The sequence below is a fragment of the Macadamia integrifolia genome, chromosome 10 (genome assembly GCF_013358625.1).
Source record: "Macadamia integrifolia cultivar HAES 741 chromosome 10, SCU_Mint_v3, whole genome shotgun sequence".
Lineage (NCBI taxonomy): Eukaryota > Viridiplantae > Streptophyta > Magnoliopsida > Proteales > Proteaceae > Macadamia > Macadamia integrifolia.
In genome coordinates, this window is record NC_056566.1 from 25,361,414 (window position 1) to 25,373,958 (window position 12,545).

Consider the following 12,545-nt stretch of genomic DNA (forward strand, 5'->3'; position numbering starts at 1 on the left):
CCCATCTCAAACCACCCCCCTCTCCACACATACTGCTTTGAAAATATATCAGAATTCAAAGAACAACCCTACTTAATCTTTAGCTCCCAAAGGCAGAATATACACATATTTCAGAAACCCATATTCATCTGTCAAAAAACCACAGTTGGGTTATCGAATATCGGACATAAAAAAACAGTAAAAATATCAAAAAATCCTCAATCTAATCTCGGGTTTTTAAACATGGTCCTATATTGTGAGAGAGAGAGAGAGGGAGAGGGAGAGGGAGAGAGAGAGAGCTATCATCCACCATCCTGTGAAGCAAGACAAAAGTTCTTGAACTAAAAAACCAAGACAAAGTCACGAGCAAAATCTTCTCTAAACGATTTACCTTTATGTATAGATGTCTCCACCTCTTATAGGGTTTACAAGAACAAAATTGGGATCTAGATTGGTCTTAGCCGGATGAGATTTGGAATCAATGATCGCCCAGGAACCGATTAGAATCAGCCAAAATATGCCCTCACCCTAAAAGTCCCGTACAAAACCTCTAAAATTTAAGATAGAGCTTAATTAATCCTTTTCATGGTCTACATGATTGAAGATGAAAGCAGAGAGAGAGAGAGAGAGAGAGAGTAATCACTCATGATGCAGGAATTATTGAGGGACTTACTGAGCTAATAGCTAGGGAGTTCAGTCCCGGTTGAGGAAGGAAGCTAAGCAGGACATCATGGCTACAGCTTTCTCGGAGGTGGGATTGAAGAGGTGGAACACATGATCCTCCCCTTCAACCTCCATCAATTCCAATTCCCCTCCCCACCCACTCTTCCCCAACGTCTTATGGTAAAACAGACCCCTCTCTTTCAAAAAATCCTTCTCCGCAACACACACCAATACCCTCTTAGACACCAGCTTCTCCAAGTTGACACAAGTCGCTGGATTCATCAACGGATCATCGCAACCAGTGCTCGAAGGGCACAGCAACATCCACAGCTTATCCGCTTTACCCTTCTTCTCCTCATTAGTCGCCTCTGAAGCCAATTGCTGATTTTCTCCATGGAAATAAGGATGGACCAAACACAACCCAACAAGCCTTACCCCTTCCTCCAATGGTGTCTCTGCAGCTCGTAAAGCCATGTTATGGGCAATATTAGCACCTGCGCTGTCTCCGATCATAGTCACTCTGCTCAGATCTGCGTGCTCGTTCAACCATGCTTCAGGGCCGTTCCCTTTGGAATGAGAAATGACCCATTGAAGCACCTTCCATGAATCGTCATAGGCGATGGGAAGAGGGTCCTCTGGGGCTCTCCTGTAGTGTACAGATACTGCAACCACGTTAGCCTCCGCGACTAGAGATGATACATAACGGTTGTAAACAGGGGAGAAAGGGGTCTCGATGCAGAAGCCGCCGCCATGGTAGTAGACCAAGAGGGGAAGCTTTTGAGGGGAAGAATTGGTGATTATTTTGGGGAGGAAAAGCCGGGCGGAAACGCCGGTTTCAGGTTCGATGAGGACGTCTTTGGAGGAAATACCGGTTTGGGGATCGACAGCAGTGGGGGGGACGATTTCAGTTCCTGCAAGCCTTTCGACACGACCGTCCTTGTAGATCCGAACAAAATTTGGACGATAGAAAGCTACTTCATCGCTGCTCGAATCCATTTCACAATTCAGCTTTTCACCACCACTATTTCAGAGGGATGGGAGCGAGAACGAGAGCGAGAGTTACCAAAGTACTTGTAGGGGAGGGATTGGGTGGGCGCTGAAGATTTATTGACTGTGAAATTTGTCGCTTTACCTTCAATTGGATGGAGAGCCAGATGGGTGTCTCCCCATTTTTTATTGGTAAAGTTCCTTTAAGTTTGAGAAGAAGATTCCCCCGTCAGTGTCATTCTTTTTTTTCTTTGGTCAAACAAAAAAAAAACCAGACTAAACAGAGTTATATACATTATACATCATTATATCCGACTTAAGTATGGATTGTTTCTTAGTGATAGTCTCCATGGCTGTAGATTTAAGTATTTAATACAAAATTTGGGGTGGTTAGGATGGTTATTCATCTCTAAATATAATAATATTAGAGTCTATGGCCATAAGATTAGTAATTGTTCATGCTTCTTCTCAAACAACATTCCAATTCTTTTAGCGTCGCTCCATACAATGTTCACTTTCAACTGCAAAATCCTTGCATTCGATAGTCCTTTGAGTAGCCCTAAAGCCTCCGCCTCACCATCTTTTCCTGTCAAACAATAATTTGCCTCACATAAGATGATTTTTTTTTTTTTTTTAAACAAAGCATATTGCCCAAGCAGCTATATTTTTTGTTGTATCCTTGACACTCATGATAATGAGGGTGATTGTGTGTTTGTGGTGGGGGTGTCAGAGTATTGAATTTTTACGAGAAATCAGATATCACCTGAGCCTCGTTTTTTTTTTGTTGAAAAGTCCATTAGAGATCCAAAACTCAGCCTGCTTGAGAATTGTTGAAAGATCTAATTTTTTTGTCACAAAATAGATATTGATTTTTGTGTTTCCAGATGAAATAACATATGAACATAATAAATATTGAAAAAAGCCAAGTCAGATCTTTCGTAGGAATAACCCCAGAGTTAAAAAAATACATTATGACATTATTGACCGACAAAGCCGGAAGATGGTCAAGTTTAAACTCCAGTGGGAAAGCAACCCAGACTCTTATTCGAAACTCACAATCAAAAAACAAAAGGTATAAGGATTCCCGCTGGATGTGGCAAAATCCACACATGGGATCAATATCCACCCATTTAGATAAGACATCCTTAATTCATATTCCAACATTGACAATTCTTCAAAGGAAAAGCTTAAACTTGGGGTGGATATTATTCTTTTCCAGAAAAATTGCCACCACCGTGAGCAAGGAAATGAGCAATAACACCTATGTGAGCATCCATTAAAGTTTGTTAGTGATTTGGTCTTGAGAGACATCGCATCTAGACTAGTTTTGAAAGATCCCTCATTTGAAAGGAGACACCACCATCTATCGGATTGATGGGATATAGGAATCTGAACAAATAGAATTAGTGAAGTGAACAGGTAAAAAAGGGTTTAACAAGCCTACATTCCAGTGGTTGTTAATTGTGAAATTATTAGCTGATTCTACATTCTGATGATGATTATTACTAAAGTGATGAAGATCAAAAGTTAGACTAGTTGATCGAGCACAAGGATCATTCCAAAAGAAGGTATTAAGGCCATTACCTTTTTTTGGCTAGTTACCATCTTCAGGGTTGGAAGAATTTTAGCAATACTATTCCAACATAGAGACCTGTGCATTTTCAAAGTCTTTGAGTCAAAGACAGATCTGTCGTAAAAATATTTAGCTCGGAGAGTCTGGACCCATAAACTTTCATCATTGGTCAGCACTCTCCAACCTAGTTTTAGGAGAAGTGCATTGTTATGGGTTTCAGAGTCCCTATTTGAGATTTTAAATGTAACCGCAAGCGTACGGATCAGTGTAGCTATGGGTCGAACTCAGAGAGAGCAACCACTTTATTTATTTTTTCTTTTAATAATACAAAAATGAACTTATTAATGGTTGTGATCTAATTCTAACTACCGTCCTAAATATATGTATCTAAAATAACGTCCTAACTATTCGTCATCTAAGAATTTAAAGACGCAAGCCACGTAATTAAAATTAAATAAATAAATAAGTGAAAATAAACAACCCACGTAATAAAAAAAATAAAGGAAAAAATGATGAAATAAAAATAAAGTAAAAGAAAGGGGAGAAAGCTAGAGAAAGATTCACAAGTAGGTTTCTCTACTTAGCCTGAGGGATGCATCATAATATGAGCTTCCCTACTTGACCAGAGAGTCACTCTTACAAGGGTTACTCTACTTGGCTTTAGGAAAAGAGAAACAATTAAAATAAAAACAATAAATTGATGATTCTATGGCTAGGAGGGGCAAAGCCAACACATACACTAGCCATGAACCTTGGGGGAAAGGGATAGCAATAATGTAACGACTGAAATTAAAATTCTAAATTAAGAAAGAAAGGGTAGTCAGAAGAGGGAATGAGAGGGGGGAGAGAAGACTATTGAAGGAGCTTACTTACTTGAACTTCAACCCTTGAACTTGAAAGCTTGGGTGATTTGAGATACTACCAGTATTAAAAACCAGATCTGGAATAAACCAAATCTGAAATTTTTAGTACTAGAGAAAACAAATCTTGAAACAAAAAAAAACTGAACTTGAAAAGAAAAGATGCTCCACGGCTTGTGATCTTGTCACCTAGATCTAAGCCTAGAACTATAACTTTAAAAATTACAACTCAATTGCATAAATCATAAACATAAAAGGCTGAATAAGAATAAAAGAGTGATTGCATTAATTGACATAAAAAAAAACTATTACAAAAGTGATTAAAGCAAAAATAGAGAAGAACTAAAACTAAAGAGTGAGAGAGGGAGAGAGAGAAGAAAACTAAGCATAAACTAGAAAATAAACTAAGGGGAATAATAATTAGGAGGGGGGAGGAAGGGGCTTTTATAGGGCTTTTGTCTTGCCTCCTTCCTTCTACAAGTCTTCTTTAAGAAAAGAAAGAAAATAAAATAAAATAAAATCTTGGTAAAAATCCTCATTCTCTGAGATATTGTGTGAGGAAAGAGAGAATCCGTTTTCAAAATTAACAAATTCTATTCCTTCCTTGCAATATTAACCAATATCTTGCAATCTTGATTAAATCAGAAAGGAATCTCTGCATAGCATCTTCAAGATCTTGTGAGGTGGCAAGGAGAGAGAATAATCTTCAGGATTTTCTAGGAGAGAGGATGTGGTACCAATGAGTGGGTCCCACCTTTGGACTAGTTCTTGATTCACTTTAAGCACTTTCTCTTGTAAACTTGGAAACTAAAAAAATAAAAGAAAAATAAAAGTAGTACTATCCAAAGTGGGGCAAAATGTACACTTATATCCCTAAGATTTCACACATTATTGTGCTCATCAAATTCCCCCATACTTGACTTTTTCTTGTCCTCAAGCAAGATAAATAAATAAAGAAATGAAAGAAAAAGCCTAACTCACTTTCATTGGAATCATGGTTGCACTTAGCGTGTAACAAGCCTTTAAACCCCTAAGTTACCCTAGTGGACGAGTTGTGTCTCGTGGGTGTTTGCAGTGAATATACAACCAAAATTCAGAATAAATAAATCCCAACCTTGGCTAAAGGTAAGGCTCATACCAATCCAGAGTAAAGATAATTTTTCTTACAAGGGACCCCCACACTTGAACTTTTATTACCCTTGATCAATTCCAGGCACTAGCATATTTCTTAATTTGGAACTCACCTCGTCTCTTCCAAAACATCCTTATCTTAAGGCAAAACCACTTGTGAAGAAATAGGGAACTAATGACTAAGGCGTTAGAGTGTTTTTTATCAAAAAATATTCCTAAGCATTAATGACATTTGCACATTTTTTTTCCTTTTTTTTTTTGCTTAAACTCTATTCTACTCCACTACTTTTGGTCTGAATGACATGGTGGAGCAAACACTAGACACCCAAGTTACTATGTAGCTTCGCTTTTTGCTTATGCCCACAAAGACAGTGATGCTAGAGTTCCTTCAGAAGTTTCCTCCCAAGGAATTTCGATCAAGACACCACGCTTCCTGAGGCGCAATGCCCTGTCTAGTTCCAAGGGAATCAACTCTTATTCTTCTTTATACCACATTTCACATTTCATTTAAAATTGTGCATATGTCAACCCATGCCAAATTAAAAAGAAGGTCTCAACTCCAAATCAAAAGTACAAGGAACCCACAGACTTACATATGGTCCATCACCATAAAACAGGGGTCTCTTATTTTTCAAAAGAAAGTCCCATCTCAAGACACAGGCTTGTTTCTTTCTTCTCAACAGGGTTTTTATACGTTCAAAATGGGTACCTTAGTCAAAACTTTTATTTTCATACATCAAGCAACCGAATGGTATGATCATTAGCCAAAAGCCAAAGTAGGACTTCATCCTTTAGCAAGCTCAAAAATAACAAAAAGAAAAAGAAATAAAATAAAGTGAAAAAAGCAGAAACTGGTTTCCCTTCCCCACATTTAAGTCATGCAATGTCCTCAATGCATGGAAAGAATTAAAAACAAAGACAATGCAAGGGGGTCATACCTGATTAAAAGTTAGTCATCAGTGTAAAGAGGTTCATGGAGATCCATGACCTCTTCACTACTAGTAGTAGGAAACTCGAGGAACGGTTTCAAACGCTGACCATTAACCTTCGAAATTACCCCTGTTCCTGGATTCAAAATCTCCACAGCCCCATGGGGATATACATTATGAACAATAAATGGGCCATCCCATCGGGATCTAAGCTTACCAGGAAAAAGATGCAATCGAGAGTTGTACAATAAGACCTTATCACCAATTGCAAAAGATTTACGCAGAATGTGTTTATCATGGAAAGCTTTGGTCTTTTCCTTGTAAATCCTAGAACTTTCATAGGCTTCATTCCTAAGTTCCTCCAACTCAGATAGTTGGAGCCTACGATGAATTCCCGCATCAGACAAATCAAAGTTGAGCTTCTTGATGGCCCAAAAGGCCTTATGCTCCAACTCAACTGGTAAATGACAAGCTTTTCCATACACCAAACGGTAGGGAGACTGATTAAGATCGATCTTGTATGCAGTCCGATGGGCCCACAAGGCATCAATGAGTCTAAGGGACCAATCCTTACGGTTGGGATTAACAGTTTTCTCCAAGATTTGTTTGATCTACCTATTAGACACCTCTACTTGGCCACTAATTTGGGGGTGATAAGGGGTAGATAACTTATGGGTGATCCCATACTTTTTCATTAGGGCCTCAAAAGGCCGATTACAAGAATGAGTACCCCTATCACTAATTATTACATGTGGTGCACCAAAGCGGAAAAAAAATGTTCTCTTTGAGAAACTGGACCACCACTTTGTGGTCATTAGATTTACAAGGTATGACCTCTATCCATTTAGAAACATAATCAACAGCCAAAAGTATGTACATATTCCCAAAGGAATTAGGGAATGGTTCCATAAAATCGATGCCCCAAACATCAAAGATCTTAACTATCAAAATAGAGTTGAGGGGCATCATGTTCTTCTTATTGATATAACCAAAAGACTGGCAGGCGAGACAAGCCTTGCAAAAATCAAAAACATCTTTAAAAAGAGTGGACCAATAAAATCCGCATTGGAGAACCTTTGCAGCAGTTTTCTTAGGTCCAAAATGTCCACCACATGCATTATCATGATAAAAAGAGATAATAGAATGTTGCTCATGATCAGGAACACATCGTCGGATAATCCCAGAAAGAACATATCTTAAACAAATAATGATCATCCCAGAAAAAGTGTTTAACTTGGGAATGAAATCTATACTTATCTTGGGTGAACCAATGATCCGGAGTCACACCTGAAACTAAGAAGTTGACAATGTCAGCAAACCATAGTTCACTGGACACTGTAAATAACTGTTCATCTGGAAAATTCTCGTTGACTAGAGAATTGAAAGTTAAGGAATTGGGAAACTGGGATAAATGGTCTGCAACTAGGTTTTCAACTCCTTTTTTATCCCTAATTTCTAAATCAAACTCTTGCAAAAGTAAAACCCACTTAATGAGACAGGCTTTGGGATCCTTCTTCTGAACTAAGTATCTGAGAGCAGAATGATTAGTATACACAAGGATTAAAGTATCGGTATCGGTCACTGTATCGGTCGATCAAAATTAAGATACGTATCGGAGGGTATCGTATCGTATCGGAGATACGCTAAAGATACGCACATAAATGGATAGGGAACACATTTTTATACAATTTTGCATAAAAAAAACAGTTAAAAAAAGTTATATATAACATGTAGAATGCATAAATACTTAAATGGAGGGTATCGTATTGATAGACAAATATATTGAGTTGAAAATGTTCAAAATGATGAGGGTATGGTATTGATAGACAAATATATTTTTTTGAGAAAAATCAAAATTTTTCATGGAAGTTGTAGAACACTTGTTTTTACATAACATATAAAAAATCTAAACATTTTTAATCATTGAGCATGAGTAGATCTAAGAAATTTGAAATAAATTGAAACCCTCATTTTCTCTTGAAAAAAGTTTGTAAATCCTTATAAATACAATGATTTCATGTAATAATGATGCACAAAATGTGATTCTAAGTATGATGAACTAGGGGTGTCAATTCGTGGCCCGAACCGACTAAACCGATCGGGACCGACCGTTTATAGACCGGTCCAGCCCGGACCGTTTATTAAATGTGTCGAGCTTGAGCCCGGCCTGTTTATAAACAGTCGGTCTTGGTTTTGCTACTTGGACCATCGGGCGCCCGACCGAGACTGACCGTTTAATACCCGATCGAGACCGGCCTATTGTGCACTGGCCTAGCCCGACCCTTTAATGATTGTAGAATACCTATTTTACCCCCCAAATTAGAAAGTAAAAACTAAAAAGTAAAAACATGTTCATATTTTAAATAATGGTTATATTTGGTATCATTTATTAATTTATTGTCATTTTTTTGGGTTTGCATGAGTGGGCCGGAATATAAGAGCACATTTTAAAGAGGGTCCGTTTAAAAACCGGTTAAAGCCCGTTTAACATTAAACATGTCCGTAGCCCAATTAAGGCCCGACTAAAGCCCGATTAAGGTGGCCCGATTATAGCCCGAGGCCGACCGACCGAATATAAAGTGTACCATGCCCTCAATAACTAAGCCTGATTAGTTAAATGGGCGGACACGGTGTAGCCTTTGAAAGTTTTTAAGCCCGATTAAGCCCAATCGAAACCGAACCGACCCGACCGGTTGACACCCCTATGATGAACCTTAGATTTGTAAAAAAACTTGAAAATCTAAGGTTAAAGTTGAAAAAAGTGAGTAAAGATTCAAGAACTTACTATTCAAAATTTTCAACTTTCAAGTTCAAGGTTCTTCTTGGACTATGTTTTTCTCCTTCTTTGAACCATTCACTTCGACAATGTTTCTTTCAATCTACCATTTAAGTCTCCAAAAAGGTGTGTGAATCAAAGGGGAAGAAAGAAGAGAAATACAGAAAACTATTGGTGAGAGTTTGAAGTGTTTGTTCAAACAATAAAAGGCACATTCACGGGAATTTTCATATTTTCAGTCGATACGTACCGATACGATATCAATACAGTACGATACGGCTCGATACTACACGATACTCTCGGGAATTTCCAGATTTTTAAAAGTTCGTATCGTAGAGTATCGTACGTATCGGTACCGATACGGTACGATACGCACGATACAGCGATACGTAAAAGGGGGCCCAAAATTCCCGTAGCGTATCGGTATGTATCGTGCCGATGCCTACCGATACGGATACGTATCGGCCGATACGGCACGATACGCACCGATACTTAAAACCATGAGTATACACCACCACATGTGAACCAACTAAGTAAGACCGTAACTTTTCTAATGCAAACACAACCGCTAAAAATTCTTTTTCAGTGATTGTATAATTAAGTTGTGCATCATTTAAGGTCCTACTAGCATAATAAATGACAGTGGGCAACTTATTAATCCTTTGACCCAAAACTGCTCCTATGGCAAAATCTGAAGCATCATACATCAGTTCAAAAGGTTCAGTCCAAATAGGTGGTTGAACAATGGGTGCATTGGTCAACTCCTTCTTAACTTGTTTGAAGGATTCTAGGCACTCTTTAGAAAACTCAAAAGTTTGATCTTTGACAAGTAATGAAGTGAGAGGTCGGGCTAACTGACTAAAGTTCTTAATAAACCTTCTGTAGAAGCCCGCATACCCTAGAAAAGATCGGACGTGCTTAACAGATTGAGGAGGTGGTAAATTATCAATTAAATCCAATTTGGCTCTATCTACCTTCATTCCCTTCTTGGATATTACATGGCATAAAATAATACCAGATTTAACCATGAAATGGCATTTCTCCCAATTCAAAATCAAATTTTTAGATATACACCTTTTCAAAACTAGAGAAAGATGATGAAGACATTCAGAATAGGAATTCCCATAAATTAAAAAGTCATCCATAAATACTTCTAAGAATTTTTCAACCATGTCAGAAAATATGCTCATCATGCATCGTTGGAACGTAACAGGGGCATTACAAAGCCCAAAAGGCATACTCCTATAAGCAAATGTTCCATATGGGCATGTAAAAGTGGTCTCATGTTGGTCCTCTAAAGCAATTGGGATCTGCTTATAGTCGGAATATCCATAAAAAAATAATAGTATTCATATCCAGCTAACCTCTCTAACATCTGGTCAATGAATGGCAATGGGAAGTGGTCCTTCCAGGTTGCCATATTAAGTTTCCTATAGTCTATGCACACTCTCCACCCAGATTGGACACGGGTTGGAATTAGTTCATTATTGGTATTGGGAACTACAGTCACACCAGACTTCTTAGGCACTACGTGAACTGGGCTTACCCATTGCCTGTCAGAAATAGGATAAATTATTCCATGATCCAAGCACTTTAGGATCTCTTTCTTAATAGCTTCCATCATCACTGGGTTAGCTCTTCTTTGGGGTTCCGTGGATGGTTTGGAATCCTCCATAAGATGTATATGAGGTTGCACAATAGAAGGGCTTATACCCTTGATATCAGCTATGGTCCAACGTATGGCTTCCTTATTATCTTTTAACACTTTAAGTAACTCCTCTTCCTGGCTAGAAGTCAAATTTGAAGAAATTATTATAGGAAGAGTCTGGTCAGACCCTAGGAAAGCATACCTCAAATTAGATGGTAACTGCTTAAAATCTAGCTTAGGGAGCCCAACTATAGAAGGTTTGGGAATGGAATTGGAAAGGGGTCCTAAGGGCTCCACAGGTGTGTGAAGACTCAAGACTTCAGAAAAGAAATTTTCACTATCATCATCCAACTCATCCATACACTCTTGGAATTCTGAATCAAAATTAATATCAAAGTTGGTAATTAAATCATCAGAAAAATCTAGAAAATCCTCAATCATATTAATCTCTTCTTCCATATGTGGTTGCTTGCCTATTCTAAATATGTTAAACTCAACAGTTTGGTTACCAAAAGATAATCTTAGGAAACCATTCCGACAGTTGATTAATGCATTACTGGTAGCCAAGAATGGTCTTCCTAGAATTATTGGGATCTCATCCTTGGTTGAGAAGGGCTTGGTATCTAACACAATGAAATCAATAGGGAAAATAAATTCCCCCACCTTTAGTAAGACATCCTCAACCATCCCTTTAGGAATTTTAACAGACCTATCTGCCAACTGAAGAGTAGTTCCAGTGGCTTTCAATTCTCCTAATCCAAGTTGCTTGTACACATGGTAAGGTAAAAGATTCACACTTGCGCCAAGGTCATGTAAGGCATGCTCAATGTAGGTGTTGCCTATGACACAAGATATGGTAGGGCTCCCTGGATCCTTATACTTGGCCGCTATAGGCTGAGTAATTATGGAACTAATGTTACCTGCCAAGAATGCCTTTTTGGGCACACTAGTGATACGTTTGTGAGTACAAATATCTTTTAGTACCTTTGCATAGGCAGGGATCTGGGATATGGCATCCAAAAGGGGGATGTTCACTTCTACCTTTTTGAAGACTTCTAAAATTTTATCCAAGGAAGCAGTCTTTCTTTTGTTTACCAAACGATTAGGAAATGGGACAGGATGAACATAAGGTCTGTTAGGGATTTGCCCCTGTTCAGAAGAATCATTTTTGGTTTCCTCAACCAAATCATCTTTAGTTTTAGAAAAATCTTTAGGTTCATCAGGCGAACTTGAAACAAGAGGCACACTGGTGTCCTCAACTGAAGGAGAGTTAACATGAGTAATAGATGAGAAAGATTTAAGAACGCTCTGTTGGTACTCTCTACCACTCCTAAGGGCATAAACAACATTACATTAATTAGAGGGCCCTTGTTGGGTCTAACCATGTACTATATTCAGTGGTGCATTAGTTGATGTTTGTGAATTAACAGACTGATGATGCCTAGGGTTAGGCTCTGGTTGACTGGGTAAAGTTCCTTTCTCCCTCTGACGCATAATTGAGACAACTTGAGTGAGTTCTCTCGTAAGAGTTTGATGGCTTTTCATGAGGAGGGCCATATTTTTTTTCAAGTCACTTATTCTACTTGCCTCTCCAGTGTTGGTAAACCCAGGGGGTTGCTGATAAGATGATAGGAGAGGGGCCCTAGGAAAACTAGCTTGAGGTCTTATATTTGACCTAGGGAAAGTATTTTAGAAAAATATTATTGTGCAAAGGGAGGCCTTTGGAGTCCAGGTTGACCTTGATTATGGAAATTGGAAGGCCCTACTTGGTTGCCCTGATTCCAAGAGAAATTTGGGTGATTTCTCCATCCTGGATTGTAGGTATTCCTATATGGATTATTTTGGTATAAGGCATTAACACTATCATTAGAAGTGCCCCTAGAGGTGTTGGCGCATTCTTCTAGGAGATGTCCAGGGGACTGGCACTAAGCACAAATCTTAACCAAATTGACTGATAATGGCTCTCTAGGAACAATAGCCTCAATTCTCTTGATTAGGC

The 12,545-nt window shown here is 38.5% G+C and overlaps 1 protein-coding gene across 1 annotated transcript; it reads right to left on the bottom strand.

Annotated features, from left to right (window-relative positions):
- Positions 1-353: 353 nt before the first annotated feature.
- Positions 354-1,799, bottom strand: LOC122090774 (probable carboxylesterase 12). Its single transcript, XM_042660494.1, has one exon. It carries the CDS (start codon positions 1,636-1,638, stop codon positions 673-675), a length of 966 nt encoding a protein of 321 aa, XP_042516428.1. The 5' UTR covers positions 1,639-1,799; the 3' UTR covers positions 354-672.
- Between the last annotated feature and the right edge of the window lie 10,746 nt (positions 1,800-12,545).

Bases quoted from the DNA above. Each gene is read 5' to 3' on its own strand.
- LOC122090774 (XM_042660494.1), bottom strand. From the start codon at position 1,638: ATGGATTCGAGCAGCGATGAAGTAGCTTTCTATCGTCCAAATTTTGTT.